At 43.6% G+C, this 22,252-nt stretch overlaps 1 protein-coding gene across 1 annotated transcript in view; it reads left to right on the forward strand.

Moving 5' to 3' along the window:
- The window catches only part of LOC139366901 (docking protein 6-like), a 113,426-nt gene extending 102,372 nt beyond the window's left edge, over positions 1-11,054 (forward strand). The window contains exon 8 of the mRNA XM_071104646.1: positions 10,897-11,054. Within this exon, the coding sequence (XP_070960747.1) occupies positions 10,897-11,054 (158 nt within the window). The remainder of the gene's footprint in view (positions 1-10,896) is intronic.
- Positions 11,055-22,252: the final 11,198 nt, after the last annotated feature.

Genomic DNA, 22,252 nt, shown 5'->3' on the forward strand with positions numbered 1-22,252 from the left:
ACGCCCTCAGCCACACAAACCCACCCACGCCCTCAGCCACACAATCCCACCCACGCCCTCAGCCACACAAGCCCACCCACACCCTCAGCCACACAAACCCACCCATGCTCAGTCACACAAACCCACCTACGCCCTCAGTCACACAAACCCACCCACACAAGCACACCCACGCCATCAGCCACACAAACCCACCCACGCCCTCAGTCACACAAACCCACCCACGCCCTCAGTCACACAAACCCACCCACGCCCTCAGCCACACAAGCCCACCCACGCCCTCAGCCACACAAACCCACCCACACCCTCAGTCACACAAACCCACCCACGCCCTCAGTCACACAAGCCAACCCACGCCCTCAGCCACACAAACCCACCCATGCCCTCAGCCACACAAACCCACCCACGCCCTCAGCCACACAAACCCACCCACGCCCTGAGCCACACAAGCCCACCCACGCCCTCAGCCACACAAACCCACCCATGCTCAGTCACACAAACCCACCCATGCCCTCAGCCACACAAACCCACCCACGCCATCAGTCACACAAACCCACCCACGCCCTCAGTCACACAAACCCACCCACGCCCTCAGCCACACAAGCCCACCCACGCCCTCAGCCACACAAACCCACCCACACCCTCAGTCACACAAACCCACCCACGCCCTCAGTCACACAAGCCAACCCACGCCCTCAGCCACACAAACCCACCCATGCCCTCAGCCACACAAACCCACCCACGCCCTCAGCCACACAAACCCACCCACGCCCTGAGCCACACAAGCCCACCCACGCCCTCAGCCACACAAACCCACCCATGCTCAGTCACACAAACCCACCCATGCCCTCAGCCACACAAACCCACCCACGCCATCAGTCACACAAGCCCACCCACGCCCTCAGTCACACAAACCCACCCACGCCATTAGTCACACAAGCCCACCCATGCCCTCAGCCACACAAACCCACCCATGCCCTCAGCCACACAAACCCACCCACGCCCTCAGTCACACAAACCCACCCACGCCATTAGTCACACAAGCCCACCCATGCCCTCAGCCACACAAACCCACCCATGCCCTCAGTCACACAAACCCACCCACGCCCTCAGTCACACAAACCCACCCATGCCCTCAGCCACACAAACCCACCCACGCCCTCAGCCACACAAACCCACCCACGCCCTCAGTCACACTAACCCACCCATGCCCTCAGCCACACAAACCCACCCACGCCCTCAGCCACACAAACCCACCCACGCCCTCAGCCACACAAACCCACCCATGCCCTCAGCCACACAAACCCACCCACGCCCTCAGCCACACAAACCCACCCACGCCCTCAGTCACACTAACCTTGCTGTTTATGGTCCAGCAGATGATCAGATTCGTTGTATTTTCTCACTGTGAGCCGGACTGTCACTTTCCAGCCTACATTGAGGTGGGTAGAGAAAGGTATTCTCTTGGCAGAGACAGAAGAGAGGGCTGTTGTTGGCTGCACTCCGGCTGTTTCACAAATCTAATAAGGAGAAAAAAAAGAGTCCCTCTTTTCCCCTGTTTCCGTCTCAGTGATTTTCAAAAGTGATGATAGGAGTGAACAGTAGAGGATCTGTACTGGGAACATTTTGAAGTGGATCATTTGACTTGTGTGTGTGACTCACTCCACCTGTTCTGTATGAAACCCATTGCTGTGACTGGCTTCACATCACCCACTTCACATCACACTGGCTTCTCTCTCTCTCTTTCCCCACCCCCCTTTAGCTCCCTCTGTAATCAAATAGTCCTCATCCTCTCTCTGCCACTGCTTCCACGCCCATGGTTTATGTGGAAGAGCCACTGGTAGGCAGACAGACAGACAAGCAGACAGACACAAAGGCAGACACACAGGCAGACATAGAGTGGCACAGACCAGTGACCATCCAGCCAACACCCTCCAGATAGATCCAGCCACAGCTGGACCAGACGAATGACCACCCAGCCAACACCCTTCAGATAGATCCAGCCACAGCTGGACCAGACGAGTGACCACCCAGCCAACACCCTCCAGATAGATCCAGCAACAGCTGGACCAGACGAATGACCACCCAGCCAACACCCTTCAGATAGATCCAGCCACAGCTGGACCAGACGAGTGACCACCCAGCCAACAGCCTCCAGATAGGAACCAGCCACAGCTGGACCAAACCAGTGACCACACAGCCAACACCCTCCTTATAGGAACCAGCCACAGCTGGACAAGACCAGATAGGATCCACTGGAGGCCTCTGTGTATAACACATACTGTCTTTGATGTAAAAATGGATACACCTGCAGTATAGAATAGCTGCATTATTGAACACCTGCAGTATAGAACACCTGCAGTATAGAACACCTGCAGTGTAGAACTCCTGCAGTGTAGAACACCTGCAGCATAGAATTCCTGCATTATTGAACACCTGCAGTGTAGAACACCTGTAGTATAGAACACCTGCAGTATAGAATACATGCAGTATAGAACACCTGTAGTATAGAACACCTGTAGTATAGAATACCTGTAGTATAGAACACCTGCAGTATAGAACACCAGTATGATAGAATACCTGCAGTATAGAATACCTGCAGTATAGAACACATGCAGTATAGAACACCTGTAGTATAGAACACCTGTAGTATAGAATACCTGCAGTATAGAACACCTGTAGTATAGAACACCTGTAGTATAGAATACCTGTAGTATAGAACACCTGTAGTATAGAACACATGTAGTATAGAACACCTGCAGTATAGAACACCTGCATTATAGAACACCTGTAGTATAGAATACCTGTAGTATAGAACACCTGTAGTATAGAACACATGTAGTATAGAACACCTGTAGTATAGAATACCTGCAGTATAGAACACCTGCAGTATAGAACACCTGTAGTATAGAATACCTGCAGTATAGAATACCTGTAGTATAGAATACCTGCAGTATAGAATACCTGCAGTATAGAACACCTGCAGTATAGAATACCTGCAGTATAGAACACCTGTAGTATAGACCACCTGCAGTATAGAACACCTGTAGTATAGAACACCTGTAGTATAGAACACCTGCAGTATAGAACACCTGTAGTATAGAACACCTGTAGTATAGAATACCTGCAGTATAGAACACCTGCAGTATAGAACACCTGTAGTATAGAATACCTGTAGTATAGAACACCTGTAGTATAGAACACATGTAGTATAGAACACCTGCAGTATAGAACACCTGTAGTATAGAACACATGTAGTATAGAATACCTGCAGTATAGAACACCTGCAGTATAGAACACCTGTAGTATAGAATACCTGCAGTATAGAATACCTGCAGTATAGAACACATGCAGTATAGAACACCTGTAGTATAGAACACCTGTAGTATAGAATACCTGCAGTATAGAACACCTGTAGTATAGAACACCTGCATTATAGAGCACCTGTAGTTAAGAACACCTGCAGTATAGAACACCTGCAGTATAGAATACCTGTAGTATAGAATACCTGCAGTATAGAATACCTGCAGTATAGAACACCTGCAGTATAGAATACCTGCAGTATAGAACACCTGTAGTATAGACCACCTGCAGTATAGAACACCTGTAGTATAGAACACCTGTAGTATAGAACACCTGCAGTATAGAACACCTGTAGTATAGAACACCTGTAGTATAGAATACCTGCAGTATAGAACACCTGCAGTATAGAACACCTGTAGTATAGAATACCTGTAGTATAGAACACCTGTAGTATAGAACACATGTAGTATAGAACACCTGCAGTATAGAACACCTGTAGTATAGAACACCTGTAGTATAGAATACCTGCAGTATAGAACACCTGCAGTATAGAACACCTGTAGTATAGAATACCTGCAGTATAGAATACCTGCAGTATAGAACACATGCAGTATAGAACACCTGTAGTATAGAACACCTGTAGTATAGAATACCTGCAGTATAGAACACCTGTAGTATAGAACACCTGCATTATAGAGCACCTGTAGTTAAGAACACCTGCAGTATAGAACACCTGCAGTATAGAACACCTGCAGTATAGAATACATGTAGTATAGAACACCTGCATTATAGAACACCTGTAGTATAGAACACCTGCAGTATAGAACACCTGCAGTATAGAACACCTGCAGTATAGAATACCTGCATTATAGAACACCTGTAGTATAGAACACCTGCAGTGTAGAACACCTGCAGTATAGAACACCTGCAGTATAGAACACCTGCAGTATAGAACACCTGCATTATAGAACACCTGCGGTATAGAACACCTGTAGTATAGAACACCTGTAGTGTAGAACACCTGCATTATAGAACACCTGCAGTGTAGAACACCTGCACCGTAGAACTCCTGCAGTATAGAACACCTGCATTATAGAACACCTGTAGTATAGAACACCTGCAGTATAGACTACCTGTAGTATAGAACACCTGTAGTATAGAACACCTGCAGTATAGAACACCTGTAGTATAGAATACCTGCAGTATAGACTACCTGTAGTATAGAACACCTGTAGTATAGAACACCTGCAGTATAGAACTCCTGTAGTATAGAATACCTGTAGTATAGAACTCCTGCAGTATAGAACACCTGCATTATAGAACACCTGTAGTATAGAACACCTGCAGTATAGACTACCTGTAGTATAGAACACCTGTAGTATAGAACACCTGCAGTATAGAACACCTGTAGTATAGAATACCTGCAGTATAGAACACCTGCAGTATAGAACACCTGCAGTATAGAACACCTGCATTATAGAACACCTGCAGTATAGAACACCTGTAGTATAGAACACCTGTAGTGTAGAACACCTGCATTATATAACACCTGCAGTGTAGAACACCTGCACCGTAGAACACCTGTAGTATAGAACACCTGCAGTGTAGAACAACTGCAGTATAGAATACCTGCAGTATAGAACACCTGTAGTATAGAACACCTGTAGTATAGAACACCTGTAGTATAGAACACCTGCAGTATAGAACACCTGTAGTATAGAATACCTGTAGTGTAGATCTCCTGCAGTATAGAACACCTGTAGTATAGAACACCTGTAGTATAGAACACCTGTAGTATAGAATACCTGTAGTATAGAACTCCTGCAGTATAGAACACCTGCTTTATAGAACACCTGTAGTATAGAACACCTGTAGTATAGAATACCTGTAGTATAGAACTCCTGCAGTATAGAACACCTGCATTATAGAACACCTGTAGTATAGAACACCTGCAGTATAGACTACCTGTAGTATAGAACACCTGTAGTATAGAACACCTGCAGTATAGAACTCCTGTAGTATAGAATACCTGTAGTATAGAACACCTGCAGTATAGAACACCTGCAGTATAGAATACCTGTAGTATAGAATACCTGTAGTATAGAACACCTGCAGTATAGAACACCTGCAGTATAGAATACCTGTAGTATAGAACACCTGTAGTATTGAACACCTGTAGTATAGAACACCTGTAGTATAGAAAACCTGCAGTATAGAACACCTGTAGTATAGAACACCTGTAGTATAGAATACCTGCAGTATAGAATACCTGTAGTATAGAACACCTGTAGTATAGAACACCTGCATTATAGAACACCTGTAGTATAGAACACCTGTAGTATAGAACACCTGCACCGTAGAACACATGTAGTATAGAACACCTGCAGTATAGAACACCTGTAGTATAGAACACCTGCACCGTAGAACACCTGTAGTATAGAACACCTGCAGTATAGAACACCTGCAGTATAGAACACCTGCAGTATAGAACACCTGCAGTGTAGAATAAATGTAGTATAGAACACCTGCAGTATAGAACACATGCAGTGTAGAATAAATGTAGTATAGAACACCTGCAGTATAGAACACCTGTAGTATAGAACACGTGCACCGTAGAACACCTGTAGTATAGAACACCTGCAGTATAGAACACCTGCAGTATAGAACACCTGTAGTATAGAATACCTGCAGTATAGAATACCTGCTGTATAGAACACATGCAGTATAGAACACCTGTAGTATAGAACACCTGTAGTATAGAATACCTGCAGTATAGAATACCTGCAGTATAGAACACCTGTAGTATAGAATACCTGTAGTATAGAATACCTGTAGTATAGAAAACCTGCAGTATAGAACACCTGTAGTATAGAACACCTGTAGTATAGAATACCTGCAGTATAGAATACCTGTAGTTTAGAACACCTGTAGTTAAGAACACCTGCATTATAGAACACCTGCAGTGTAGAACACCTGTAGTATAGAATACCTGTAGTATAGAACACCTGCAGTATAGAACACCTGTAGTATAGAACACCTGTAGTATAGAACACCTGCAGTATAGAATACCTGTAGTATAGAATACATGTAGTATAGAACACCTGCAGTATAGAACACCTGTAGTATAGAACACCTGCACCGTAGAACACCTGTAGTATAGAACACCTGCAGTATAGAACACCTGCAGTATAGAACACCTGCAGTATAGAACACCTGCAGTATAGAACACCTGCAGTGTAGAATACATGTAGTATAGAACACCTGCAGTATAGAACACATGCAGTGTAGAATACATGTAGTATAGAACACCTGCAGTATAGAACACCTGTAGTATAGAACACGTGCACCGTAGAACACCTGTAGTATAGAACACCTGCAGTATAGAACACCTGCAGTATAGAACACCTGTAGTATAGAATACCTGCAGTATAGAATACCTGCAGTATAGAACACATGCAGTATAGAACACCTGTAGTATAGAACACCTGTAGTATAGAATACCTGCAGTATAGAATACCTGCAGTATAGAACACCTGTAGTATAGAATACCTGTAGTATAGAACACCTGTAGTATAGAACACATGTAGTATAGAACACCTGCAGTATAGAACACCTGCAGTATAGAATACATGTAGTATAGAACACCTGTAGTATAGAACACCTGCATTATAGAACACCTGTAGTATAGAACACCTACATTATAGAACACATGCAGTATAGAACACCTGTAGTATAGAACACATGCAGTATAGAACACCTGTAGTATTGAACACATGCAGTATAGAACACATGTAGTATAGAACACCTGTAGTATAGAATACCTGTAGTATAGAACACCTGCAGTATAGAACACCTGTAGTATAGAACACCTGCATTATAGAACACCTGTAGTATAGAATACCTGTAGTATAGAACACCTGTAGTATAGAACACCTGCATTATAGAGCACCTGTAGTTAAGAACACCTGCAGTATAGAACACCTGCAGTATAGAACACCTACAGTATAGAATACCTGCATTATAGAACACCTGTAGTATAGAACACCTGCAGTGTAGAACACCTGCAGTATAGAACACCTGCAGTATAGAACACCTGCAGTATAGAATACCTGTAGTATAGAACACCTGCATTATAGAACACCTGTAGTATAGAACACCTGCAGTATAGAACACCTGCAGTATATAACACCTGCAGTATAGAATACCTGCATTATCGAACACCTGTAGTATAGAACACCTGCAGTGTAGAACACCTGCAGTATAGAACACCTGCAGTATAGAACACCTGCAGTATAGAACACCTGCATTATAGAACACCTGCAGTATAGAACACCTGTAGTATAGAACACCTGTAGTGTAGAACACCTGCATTATATAACACCTGCAGTGTAGAACACCTGCACCGTAGAACACCTGTAGTATAGAACACCTGCAGTGTAGAACAACTGCAGTATAGAATACCTGCAGTATAGAACACCTGTAGTATAGAACACCTGTAGTATAGAACACCTGTAGTATAGAACACCTGCAGTATAGAACACCTGTAGTATAGAATACCTGTAGTGTAGATCTCCTGCAGTATAGAACACCTGTAGTATAGAACACCTGTAGTATAGAACACCTGTAGTATAGAATACCTGTAGTATAGAACTCCTGCAGTATAGAACACCTGCTTTATAGAACACCTGTAGTATAGAACACCTGTAGTATAGAATACCTGTAGTATAGAACTCCTGCAGTATAGAACACCTGCATTATAGAACACCTGTAGTATAGAACACCTGCAGTATAGACTACCTGTAGTATAGAACACCTGTAGTATAGAACACCTGCAGTATAGAACTCCTGTAGTATAGAATACCTGTAGTATAGAACACCTGCAGTATAGAACACCTGCAGTATAGAATACCTGTAGTATAGAATACCTGTAGTATAGAACACCTGCAGTATAGAACACCTGCAGTATAGAATACCTGTAGTATAGAACACCTGTAGTATTGAACACCTGTAGTATAGAACACCTGTAGTATAGAAAACCTGCAGTATAGAACACCTGTAGTATAGAACACCTGTAGTATAGAACACCTGCAGTATAGAATACCTGTAGTATAGAATTTATGTAGTATAGAGCACCTGCAGTATAGAGCACCTGTAGTATAGAACACCTGCACCGTAGAACACCTGTAGTATAGAACACCTGTAGTATAGAACACCTGCAGTATAGAACACCTGTAGTATAGAACACCTGTAGTATAGAACACCTGCAGTATAGAATACCTGTAGTATAGAATTTATGTAGTATAGAGCACCTGCAGTATAGAGCACCTGTAGTATAGAACACCTGCACCGTAGAACACCTGTAGTATAGAACACCTGCAGTATAGAACACCTGCAGTATAGAACACCTGCAGTATAGAACACCTGCAGTATAGAACACCTGCAGTGTAGAATACATGTAGTATAGAACACCTGCAGTATAGAACACATGCAGTGTAGAATACATGTAGTATAGAACACCTGCAGTATAGAATACCTGTAGTATAGAATACCTGTAGTATAGAACACCTGCAGTATAGAACACCTGCAGTATAGAATCCCTGTAGTATAGAACACCTGCAGTATAGAACACCTGCAGTATAGAACACCTGCAGTGTAGAACACCTGCAGTATAGAACACCTGTAGTATAGAACACCTGCAGTATAGAACACCTGCAGTATAGAACACCTGCAGTATAGAACACCTGCATTATAGAACACCTGTATTATAGAACACCTGCAGTATAGAACACCTGCAGTATAGAACACCTGCAATATAGAACACCTGCAGTGTAGAACACCTGCATTATAGAACACCTGCAGTATAGAACACCTGCATTATAGAACACCTGCAGTATAGAACACCTGCAGTATAGAACACCTGCAGTATCGAACACCTGCAGTGTAGAACACCTGCATTATAGAACACCTGCAGTGTAGAACACCTGCATTATAGAACACCTGTAGTATAGAACACCTGCATTATAGAACACCTGCAGTGTAGAACACCTGCAGTGTAGAACACCTGCATTATAGAACACCTGCAGTGTAGAACACCTGCAGTATTGAACACCTGCATTATAGAACACCTGCAGTGTAGAACACCTGCATTATAGAACACCTGTAGTATAGAACACCTGCATTATAGAGCACCTGTAGTATAGAACACCTGCATTATAGAACACCTGCAGTGTAGACTACCTGTAGTATAGAACACCTGCAGTATAGAACACCTGCATTATAGAACACCTGCAGTGTAGAACACTTGCATTATAGAACACCTGTAGTATAGAACACCTGCATTATAGAGCACCTGTAGTATAGAACACCTGCATTATAGAACACCTGCAGTGTAGAACACCTGCATTATAGAACACCTGTAGTATAGAACACCTGCATTATAGAGCACCTGTAGTATAGAACACCTGCATTATAGAACACCTGTAGTATAGAACACCTGCATTATAGAGCACCTGTAGTATAGAACACCTGCATTATAGAACACCTGCAGTATAGAACACCTGCATTATAGAACACCTGCAGTGTAGAACACCTGCATTATAGAACACCTGTAGTATAGAACACCTGCATTATAGAACACCTGTAGTATAGAACACCTGCATTATAGAGCACCTGTAGTATAGAACACCTGCATTATAGAACACCTGCAGTGTAGAACACCTGCATTATAGAGCACCTGTAGTATAGAACACCTGCATTATAGAGCACCTGTAGTATAGAACACCTGCATTATAGAACACCTGCAGTATAGAACACCTGCAGTGTAGAACACCTGAACACCAGTATCTATTTACATCCCTGTTTCCACAGATATTCAATTACAGGAAGCGTGAAGCAATTTTGACAATTCATTAGAATTAATAAAGAGAGGAGTATTTACTGAGGTTGTTTTGTGGTGCACAGAATTATGTTAAATGTTTAGGACTGTACAGTACAACAAAGCAAACACTGGGAACTGTACATCACAGTAGGCTGCTGAAGGGGATGACGGCTCGTAATAATGGCCGGAACGGCTTAAATGGAATGGCATCAAACACTTGGAAACCATGGAAACCATAGAAAACATGTGTTAGATCTATTTGATACCATTCCGTTCATTCCGCTCCAGTCATTACCACAAGCCTGTTCTCCCCAATTAAGGTTCCACCAATCTCCTGTGGTACATACCTACCTACCTAGCATGTACCTATCTACCTACCTACATGGTAAGTACGCACCTAGTACCATACCTACGTATGTAATTACATACATACACGTCACAGGGGGCTGCTGAGGGGAAGACGGCTCATCATAATGTCTGGAATGGAGTAAATGGAATGGTATCAATCACATGGAAATATATCTGATGTATTTGATACCATTCCATTGATTCCTCTCCAGCCATTACCACAAGCCCATCCTCCCCAATTAAGGTCCCAACAGCTGCCTGTGATACACATTTGTACTCCAACCTGTGGTATGTACCAGTATGGACATTGGGATGTAGTATAGCCAGAGAGACGGTCCTCTTCCTCACCACGGGCCTTCTGTTGTTTCCAGGTACTAGCCTGACGATGACCCTGATGACCCGAGCACAGACCTTCCCCAGCTTCGTCTCTGGAAAGACAGAAGAAGAGCAGTCCTCTCAGCACCAGGAAGAGGCACTATCCCCCTCTAGTGGCTACGGCTCAAACTGCAGCCAGGTGACTCTCCAATGACAAGTACCTTCAGAACAAAACTGGACATTCCAACACTTAAGAAAGCCTGTAGAAATATGTATAGGAACATGTATGATGTATCATTTTATGTTAATACATTATGGTGATAGTGTTAATTGTAGACAGGTAGATATACATATATATACTTATATATATATATATATATATATATATATATATATATATATATACTTATGAAAGGATTATTGCGGGACACCTGCTGGGTCCTGTTCATTAGGGAGATTTGTTCTACCTTTCTGTAATGTTTGTGGCTGTTTCAGTCTGTCCACCTGCAACCAGCACCACCAAATGGTCTGCTTGTCCAAGAGTACAGGTCTGAACGTACGGTATGTGTAGAATCATCTCAACTTCAAAAAGCATGAACAAATACATACGATTCAAATATTAGCAAAGTCTGAGAAACAGGACTGTAAGGCTTAGACTTTATAACTCTGACCCTCGTGGGCTCCCGAGTGGCGCAGCGGTCTAAGGCACTGCATCGCCATGCTTCAGATGTCACTGGTTCGAATCCAGACTGAATCACAACCGGCTGTGATTGGGAGTCCCACAGGGACTTATTGTAAAATATTTTTTTTTTCTTAAATGACTTGTTAAATTACATTTAAAATACAGTGTCAAAAAAAAGTATGTGAACCCTTTGGAAATACCTGGATTTCTGCATAAATTGGTCATCAAATTTGATCTGATCTTCATCTAGGTCACAACAATACACATTCTTCTTAAACTAATAATACACAAAAAAAAGTATACATTGTAATGTCTTTATTGAACACACAGTGTAAACATTCACAGTGGAGGGTGGTAAAACATATTGTGAACCCTTGGATTTAACAACTATTTGACCCTCCTTTGGCAGCAATAATCTCAAACAAATGTTTTCTGTAGTTGCGGATCAGATCTGCACAACGGTCAGGAGGAATTTTGGACCATTCCTCTTTAAAAAACTGTTTCAGTTCAGCAATATTCTTCGGATGTCTGGTGTGAACTGCTCTCTTGAGGTCATGTCACAGCATCTCAATCGGGTTGAGGTCAGGACACTGACTGGGCCACTCTAGAAGGCTAATTATCTTCTGTTGAAGCGATTCTGTTGTTGATTTACTTCTGTGTTTTGTGTGGTTGCTTTGTTGCATCACCCAACTTCTGTTGAGCTTCAATTGGCAGACAGATAGCCTAGCAGTCTCCTGTAAAATGTCTTGATAAACTTCAGAATTAAATTTTTTGTCGATGATAGGAAGCTGTCTAGGCCCTGAGGCAGCAAAGCAGCCCCAAACCATGATGTTCCCTCCACCATACTTTACAGTTGGGATGAGGTTTTGATGTTGGTGTGCTGTCCCTTTTTTTCCTCCACAGAGAGTGTTGTGTGTTCCTTCCAAACAACTCAACTTTAGTTTCATCTGTCCACAGAATATTTTGCCAGTAGCGCTGTGGAACATCCAGGTGCACTTTTGCAAACTTCAGACATTCAGCAATGTTTTTTTGGACAGCAGTGGCTTCTACCGTGGTGTCCTCCCATGAACACCATTCTCGTTTAGTATTTTATGTATCGTAGACTCATCAAAAGAGATGTTAGCATGTTCCAGAGATTTCTGTAGGTCTTTAGTTGACACTCAAGGATTCTTCTTAACCTCATTGAGAATTCTGCGCTGTGCTCTTGCAGTCATCTTTGCAGGATGGCCACTCCTAGGGAGAGTAGCAACAGTGCTGAACTTTCTCCATTTATAGACCTTTGGTCTTACCGTGGACTGATGAACAACAAGGCTTTTAGAGATACTTTCGTAACCCTTTCCAGCTTTATGCAAGTCAACAATTCTTAATCTTAGGTCTTCTGAGATCTCTTTTGTTCGAGGCATGGTTCACATCAGGCAATGCTTCTTGTGAATATCAAACTCAAACTTTGTGAGTGTTTTTTATAGGGCAGGGCAGCTCTAACCAACATCTCCAATATCGTCTCATTGATTGGACTCCAGGTTAGCTGACTCCTGACTCTAATTAGCTTTTGGAGAAGTCATTAGCCTAGGGGTTCACATACTTTTTCTAACCTACACTGTGAATGTTTAAATAATGTATTCAATATAGAGAGGAAAATACTATTATTTGTGTGTTATTAATTTAAGTACACTATGTTTGTCAATTGTTGTGACTTAGATGAAGATCAGATGAAATGTGATGACCAATTTATGCAGAAATCCAGGTAATTCCAAAGGGTTCACATACTTTTTCTTGCCACTGTATATATTGTTAACAAGCGGTTTGATGCCTTCTGTGTGGAGCCCTCAGACCTGTTCTGACTACTGGTGTTTTCCCGACCTTGCACCTCGTCCTCCAGCCGCTGAATGAAGTGCCTTGTGATGCATGCAGACTGCAGTGTGACACTACTGTACCAGACAGAGGCCTCTGTCTCTGGGTCTGTGTTTGTCATTGTTAGCGATGATTACGGTACATCTCTGGAGCAAGACATTCTGAAAATAGTCTTGTCAATTTCTATTACATTCTTTTTTAAAGTCTTGTCACTATCTGAGAAATGATACTGTTTCCACCAATTCACAGTTTCCAAGAACACAAAGTCAATGTTCACAAGAAAAGACAATCTGTTTATTGAGGTACTCAGATGAGCATATTTGTCCAAAACGGTTTATCCTATTAATTATTTTGTCGAGGTTTGATTATTTATTTTCGTAGCGGTAGATATGTTTATATGGAATCCCCAAAACGTCCAAGGCACGGTATAAAATAATAACCATGAATATCATGGATTTAGATCACACAATTAGCACGTTTGTTTAGTTCTACTTAACACATACGTGAATCAATTTAAACCTCAACGTTGGTTGGATTAACAAAGAATGTGCCCTCCTACGAAAGGTTCTCGTTATCTATTTGTTACGATGTTAAAACTGTGTAAAACTGTAAAGGTGACGAATCAGACGAATCAACCAATTCGTTTGGAGTATTTATACGACTATGGTATAAGTACTATGGTTTCTAGGATGTTCTGTGACATTGGTCATTTGCTGTTTTCCACGTTACATTTCCTTCTCCTGTTGTTTATGTCAGCCATCTTGTTTTAATAAAGTTGAGGAATACACAGGAGGTTTTCTGTCCGGCACTACACGACACATTAGTAATGTTCCTACCACCACAATGTAAGTTTGATGTTAATGTCTAAATAATCACAAACTATATGCGTTTGTGTGTTTGTTTTTTTACTTTGTCGTAATATGTGTTAATAGCACTTTTAATTGAGTGTAGGATTACTTTATTCACTCACTCAATGTATATACTGTATGTAATATGTTTTTTTTCTGATGAGGTAAGAGAATAAATTGAATGTACATGCTGTCAAGGTATAAAATGTCTTCTTTTTGTATTTATTCCGTGTCTTCTTTGTTCTGATGATGATACATTTCTCAGTTGATTTACCCAACGTGTATCAGGGCTAAATGCAGTTGCATTAGGCTACATGCAGTTGCATTAGGCTACATGCAGTTGCATTAGGCTTCCTGATAAGCCGGTTAGTGATAAAGTAACTAGGGCAGAGATTCAATAAGAAGTGTGTTGCAATGTGCTTTAAAAGTCAATTTTCCAGACATTCGCGAAGATCGCATTCATGGCAAGCGCTGCGGATGTCGGCTGAGCGAAAATGACCTTTAACAGTTAAGTGCACTGCACTTGTTTACAGCCCTGCTGCGGATGTCGGCTGAGCGTAAATGACCTTTAACAGTTAAGTGCACTGCGCTTGTTTACAGCGCTGAGGATGTCGGCTGAGTGTAAATGACCTTTAACAGTTAAGTGCACTGCGCTTGTTTACAGCGCTGCGGATGTCGGCTGAGTGTAAATGACCTTTAACAGTTAAGTGCACTGCGCTTGTTTACAGCGCTGCGGATGTCGGCTGAGTGTAAATTACCTTTAACAGTTAAGTGCACTACGCTTGTTTACAGCGCTGAGGATGTCGGCTGAGTGTAAATGACCTTTAACAGTTAAGTGCACTGCGCTTGTTTACAACACACCTTTTGATTTAAAACCGGTCAAACACTCCTAGAAAATACCAATTGATGTCCCGGTTGGTTTTTATTTAGTTCACATGAGGTCATTAAAGTCACAGAGAAACAGACTGTATATTGTATGCTTAATACATTGACAAGACTAAAACCCTGTATTCCCACATTGTCCATTGTTCCTTCCTCTTCCTGCTGAGAGGTCGTTCATTCCCAAGACCTCCGTTATGTTCTTAGCTGTGAATATAATGTTAATTGTGTCTAATCGGAGCATTCATATACACTGAGTGTACAAAACATTAAGAACACATTCCTAATACCTCAATTTCATTCTTAGCTATGAATATAATTATATTTTGTCCCACACAGTCAGAATGATTTCTAATCACAGCATTCATATACACTGAGTGTACAAAACATTAAGAACACCTTCCTATTATTGAGTTGCATCCCCCCCCCCCACCCCACCCCACCCCAACATTTTTGATACACACAGGACACTGTTGAGTGTGAAAAAACAGCAACGTTGCAGTTCTTGACACAAACCTGTGTACTTGGCACCTACTATCAGACCCCGCTCAAAGGCAGTTTCATTTTTGTCTTGTCCATGCACCCTCTGAATGGAACACATACACAATCCATGTCTCAATTGTCTCAATGCTTAAACACTCTTATTTAACTGTCTCCTCCCCTTCATCTACAGTGATTGAAGTGGATTTAACAGGTGACGTCAATAAGGGATCATAGCTTTCACCTGGATTCACCTGGTCGGTCTATGTCATGGAAAGAACAGGTGTTCTTAATGTTTTGTATACTCAGTGTAGATTCCACAGTTAGAATGAGAAGTAATATTTGATCTATGGCTTAGATGCAAGGAACATACACTGTTACATCTGATGATTAGAATTTTACATCAGAGAAATTCCATGACAACATTCCATGAGAACCCACAGGGCCTATTTGCATAACAACAACCAGGAAATACAGCATTCCCTGAGGATGACACGGCATGATTGCTTTGTTCTTTGTCACACAATTGAGTTAGAGACGATTGTGAGGATTTGAATAGAGAATGTGATAGTTTCTAATGGTGAACGCTTTTAATGACAGTTTGCTTAGGGAGTTACTGAGTTCTGCATGTGACGCCTTCAACGATACATCTTTAGGTCAGACAGGGGTCTGTAACACAGCACTGAGGTCAGAGGTCAGACAGGGGTCTGTAACACAGCACTGAGGTCAGAGGTCAGACAGGAGTCTGTAACACAGCACTGAGGTCAGAGGTCAGACAGGGGTCTGTAACACAGCACTGAGGTCAGAGGTCAGACAGGGTTGTGTAACACAGCACTGCTCCCTATTTCGTCCTCTTATTGTTTGGACGTATGGTGTGCATGTTGGCATACACTGGCATATCTCCCGTCTGATTGGTCCTCTTCCTCATCCTGTCATGCACAGGCACATTCTGATAGTCATTGCAGGAATAGAAAGACATTAGAAATTAGAGATTATATATATATATTAGAGATGTGCCACAGACTGATTCATGGAAAGAAGAGGACACTCTATGATGAACCTAATTGTTATCCAGTATACACATGATCAGGAAATTACGAGAGATAATGTTATATTTTTACCTGTCTCTGAGCTGGATGCAATTTGATCCTGTACTCCTCTCTCCTCTTCTTCTTTCTGGAGAGACAGACATAGACAGAGAGTAAGACAGAGTCAGAGAGAGAGACAGAAACAGAGAGAGAGACAGAGTCAGAGAGAAACAGAGAGAAAGAGAGTCAGAGAGAGAGAGAGAGAGAGACTAACAGAGAGAGACAGAGTCAGAGAGAGAGTCAGAGAGAGAGAGATAGAAACAGAGAGAGATAGGGACATAGACAGAGACTAATACAGAGTCAGAGAGAGACAGAGAGAGAGAGAGAGAGTCAGAGAGAGAGAGGAAGACACAGATAGTCAAAGAGAGAGACAGAAACAGAGAGAGAGACTAATACAGAGTCAGAGAGAGAGACAGAAACAGAGAGAGAGAGACAGAGTCAGAGAGAAACAGAGAGAAAGAGAGTCAGAGAGAGAGAGACAGAATAACAGAGAGAAACATAGTCAGAGAGAGAGTCAGAGAGAGAGCGAGAGAGACTGGCAGACACACACACACACACACACACACACACATTATCCTAGCCCACACTCTATTGTAAGTACAACACCTACACTTTAACCTTTTCGCTGTGACAGCAAAATGAAAGTGCACTATCTGAGTAAAACTCTCTTAGACATATGGTGCGGGGGAAGGGAGGGATGGATGGAAGAAATAGAATTTCACAGCAAAAAGTTTATTCTCTAACAAATGAGTACCTACAGTACTCCCAGTAGCCTGTTTACCTTTAACTGGGATGACTAATGTATCGTCTGGGAGAGGTGTTTACCTTTATACCTTTAACTGGGATGACTAATGCATAGTCTGGGAGAGGTATTTTACTTGTAAGAATATATATAACTTTTATATTTATCACGTACAGATCACATATCATAATAAAGCTTGACTGTTAAAAGGCAATGTGAAGAAAGGTACCTTCCTCAACTCATGCTTTCATCAATGTGAGTTCACTGAATATTTTGTAGAAGTTTACCTAGACCAAACTAAAGTAAAAATAGTTGTATATTGTCCCTGCATTAAGAAAGAGTAGGGGAAGTGAACTCTTACCTCTGCCAAACGACCAGTATTAGAATGACAGAGAGCAGGATTAACAGGCCTGCTACTCCTCCACCAACATAAATGTAAATCAGATATGCAGACAGGCTGAAATCAACTGAGAACGGAGAGAGAAAAGAGAGAATTGAGGGAGAAAAGAGAGAACAGAGGGAGAAAAGAGAGAACGGAGGGAGGAAGGGAGAACGGAGGGAGAATGGAGGGAGGGAGAAAAGAGAGAACGGAGGGAAAAAAGAGAGAACAGAGTGAGAAAAGAGATTGGAGGGAGGAAGGTAAAACGGAGGGAGAAAAGAGAGAACGGAGGGAGAAAAGAGAGAACGGAGGGAGAAAAGAGAGAATGGAGGGAGAAAAGAGAGAACGGAGGGAGGAAGGGAGAACGGGGGGAGAAAAGAGAGAACGGAGGGAGGAAAGAGAGAACGGAGGGGGAAAAGAGAGAACGGAGGGGAGAAAAGATAGAACGGAGGGAGAGAAGAGAGAACGGAGGGAGAAAAGAGAGAACGGGGGAGAAAAGAGAGAACGGAGGGAGAAAAGAGAGATCAGAGGGAGAAAAGAGAGATCGGAGGGAGAAAAGAGAGAACGGAGGGAGGAAGGGAGAACGGAGGGAGAAAAGAGAGAACGGAGGGAGAAAAGAGAGAACGGAGGGAGAAAAGAGAGAACGGAGGGAGGAAAGAGAGAACGGAGGGAGAAAAGAGAGAACGGAGGGAGAGAAGAGAGAACGGAGGGAGGAAAGAGAGAACGGAGGGAGAAAAGAGAGAACGGAGGGGAGAAAAGAGAGAACGGAGGGAGAGAAGAGAGAACGGAGGGAGAAAAGAGAGAACGGAGGGAGAAAAGAGAGAACGGAGGGGAGAAAAGAGAGAACGGAGGGAGAGAAGAGAGAACGGAGGGAGAAAAGAGAGAACGGAGGTAGAAAAGAGAGAACGGAGGGAGGAAGGGAGAACGGAGGGAGGGAGAAAAGAGAAAGAGGGAACGGAGGGAGAAAAGAGAGAACGGAGGGAGAGAAAGAGAGAACGGAGGGAGAAAAAAGAGAGAACGGAGAGAAAACGGAGGGAGGAAGGGAGAACGGAGGGAGGAAGGGAGAATGGAGGAAGGGAGAAAAGAGAGAACGGAGGGAGAAAAGAGAGAACAGAGTGAGAAAAGAGATTGGAGGGAGGAAGGGAGAACGGAGGGAGAAAAGAGAGAGAACGGAGGGAGAACGGAGGAAAAGAGAGGGAGAAAAGAGAGAACGGAGGGGAGAAAACGGAGGGAGAGAAGAGAGAACGAGAGAAACGGAGGTGGAGGGAGGGAAAAGAGAGAACGGAGGGAGAAAAGAGAGAACGGAGGGAGGGAGAACGGAGGGAGAAAAGAGAGAACGGAGGGAGAAAGAGAAAAAGAGAGAACGGAGGGAGGAAGGGAGAACGGGGGAGAAAAGAGAGAACGGAGGGAGGAAAGAGAGAACGGAGGGGGAAAAGAGAGAACGGAGGGGAGAGAAGAGAGAACGGAGGGAGAGAAGAGAGAACGGAGGAAGAAAAGAGAGAACGGAGGAAGGAAGGGAGAACGGAGGGAGAAAAGAGGGAACGGAGGGAGAAAAGAGAGAACGGAGGGAGAAAAGAGAGAACGGAGAGAGGAAGGGAGAACGGAGGGAGAAAAGAGAGAACGGAGGGAGGAAGGGAGAACGGAGGGAGAAAAGAGAGATCGGAGGGAGAAAAGAGAGAACGGAGGGAGGAAGGGAGAACGGAGAGAGAAAAGAGAGAACGGAGGGAGAAAAGAGAGAACGGAGGGAGAAAAGAGAGAACGGAGGGAGGAAAGAGAGAACGGAGGGAGAAAAGAGAGAACGGAGGGAGAGAAGAGAGAACGGAGGGAGAAAAGAGAGAACGGAGGGAGAAAAGAGAGAACGGAGGGAGAAAAGAGAGAACGGAGGGGAGAAAAGAGAGAACGGAGGGAGAGAAGAGAGAACGGAGGGAGAAAAGAGAGAACGGAGGGATAAAAGAGAGAACGGAGGGAGGAAGGGAGAACGGAGGGAGAAAAGAGGGAACGGAGGGAGAAAAGAGAGAACGGAGGGAGAAAAGAGAGAACGGAGGGAGAAAAGAGAGAACGGAGAGAGAAAATAGAGAACGGAGGGAGGAAAGAGAGAACGGAGGGAGAGAAGAGAGAACGGAGGGAGAAAAGAGAGAACGGAGGGAGAGAAGAGAGAACGGAGGGAGAAAAGAGAGAACGGAGGGAGAGAAGAGAGAACGGAGGGAGGAAGGGAGAACGGAGGGAGAAAAGAGGGAACGGAGGGAGAAAAGAGAGAACGGAGGGAGAAAAGAGAGAACGGAGGGAGAAAAGAGAGAACGGAGAGAGAAAAGAGAGAATGGAGGGAGGAAAGAGAGAACGGAGGGAGAGAAGAGAGAACGGAGGGAGAAAAGAGAGAACGGAGGGAGAGAAGAGAGAACGGAGGGAGAAAAGAGAGAACGGAGGGAGAGAAGAGAGAACGGAGGGAGAAAAGAGAGAACGGAGGGAGAGAAGAGAGAACGGAGGGGAGAAAAGAGAGAACGGGGGAGAAAAGAGAGAACGGAGGGAGAAAAGAGAGATCGGAGGGAGAAAAGAGAGAACGGAGGGAGAAAAGAGAGAACGGAGGGAGGAAGGGAGAACGGAGGGAGAAAATAGAGAACGGAGGGAGAAAAGAGAGAACGGATGGAGGAAGGGAGAACGGAGGGAGGAAGGGAGAACGGAGGGAGAAAAGAGAGAACGGAGGGAGAAAAGAGAGAACGGAGGGTGAAAAGAGAGATCGGAGGGAGAAAAGAGAGAACGGAGGGAGAAAAGAGAGAACGGAGGGAGGAAGGGAGAACGGAGGGAGAAAATAGAGAACGGAGGGAGAAAAGAGAGAACGGATGGAGGAAGGGAGAACGGAGGGAGGAAGGGAGAACGGAGGGAGAAAAGAGAGAACGGAGGGAGAAAAGAGAGAACGGAGGGAGAAAAGAGAGAACGGAGGGAGGAAGGGAGAACGGAGGGAGAAAAGAGAGAACGGAGGGAGAAAAGAGAGAACAGAGGGAGAAAAGAGAGAACGGAGGGAGGAAGAGAGAATGGAGGGAGAAAATAGCACATTAGATACTTGTATTAAAACCTGTTTCCAAAATGGTGAGTGGGTCACAGTTAATTCCTTTTGAGGTGTGGCTTAAAGAGGGTTGGCTGCTTAGAAACATTGTTTTTTGTCGATTTGGTGGGTTACAAGAACTCCAAACACGTTAGGTGATAAGTGTCCAACCATATCCCCCTCTCCCACACACCACCACGCATGTAGAGAATACTTCCGTTTTGCAAACCAATAGCTTGCACCACATCCTGTGCGACGTTCGCCTCTCACTGTGTGTACCATCTCAGTCTAGATCATCATTGTCACAGGAAAAGAAGACTTTTCTGCCCAGAATTTTAAGGTCACAATGTCACTGCACAACTAAATACAAGTTTTCCCTGTATTAGTAACTAAGTACAACCTCATACGTCTAATTGACCTGGTCATGTTTAAACTCTGACCTCTCACCTGGGCTAGGTTCTGGTTCTCTGGTGTGCAGGTCCATTTCTTCTTGATCTTCATCTGTGAACAGACTTAACAAAGTTAGAGAGAATACGGAGAAATTATATGGTTAAGTTGTAATAATAATGACATAGTAATAACAAGAAAACAACCACCATTATCGGTCAAAGCATTTGGTACAAGCTAGTCACGAACTGCATTCGATTATTTCAAGTGAAAACAACATATTCGAAATGAAAATAGACAAGAAGTTGTGTACAGTTACCTGCATCATCCTCCTACACCAATATATCTCTGGCCCAGGATCCCCTGGGGAAGGTTTGAACAGAGCAGTGGTAAACCCCAGTGTCCTCCTGGGTGACGTTAGTGATGGTGATACTGCCGTCCATGGGTGTGGTCTTCAGGAACTGGATCCTGGTCTGGTAGGACTGGGAAATGGACAGCTCGTACTCAGGGTGGTACACGGCTATGGGGACCTTATCGAATCGGATCAGTTTGGACCAGGAGACCATGGCGAGGCTCCCTTCCCACGGACACACACACACTCTAGAACCATCCCCTCCTTCACCGTGGTTACACCATCTGTCTGCTGCACAGAAACTGGACAGGTCGGAGGTCATATTTTTAAACATGTACACAGTGTTATATTTATTAAATTTTACCTGGTCAGTTCTTCAGGAATGTGAGTAACTCCCCGATAAACGTAATTTTGTGACCTAAAATCATCTCCGGCTTAGTTTTAACTCTGTAACGGAATGAATATGGAGTTTAAGCACTCAGTACGTAGTCAACCACTGGAATTATGACATGGAGAATACGCAACAACAACAAACAAAAAAACAGACCGAAAAGAACACAGGAAGAGACCTCACATCTGAGTTCTGAGTCAGATGCTCCGATGGAAGATCAAACAGTCATCACCTTCAATTCCCTCTTTTGAGTCTCTCCCCTGGGTATCACTAATTAGGGAAATATGAGCCCA

Source organism: Oncorhynchus clarkii, chromosome 15 (genome assembly GCF_045791955.1).
Source record: "Oncorhynchus clarkii lewisi isolate Uvic-CL-2024 chromosome 15, UVic_Ocla_1.0, whole genome shotgun sequence".
In the NCBI taxonomy this organism is placed as follows: domain Eukaryota; kingdom Metazoa; phylum Chordata; class Actinopteri; order Salmoniformes; family Salmonidae; genus Oncorhynchus; species Oncorhynchus clarkii.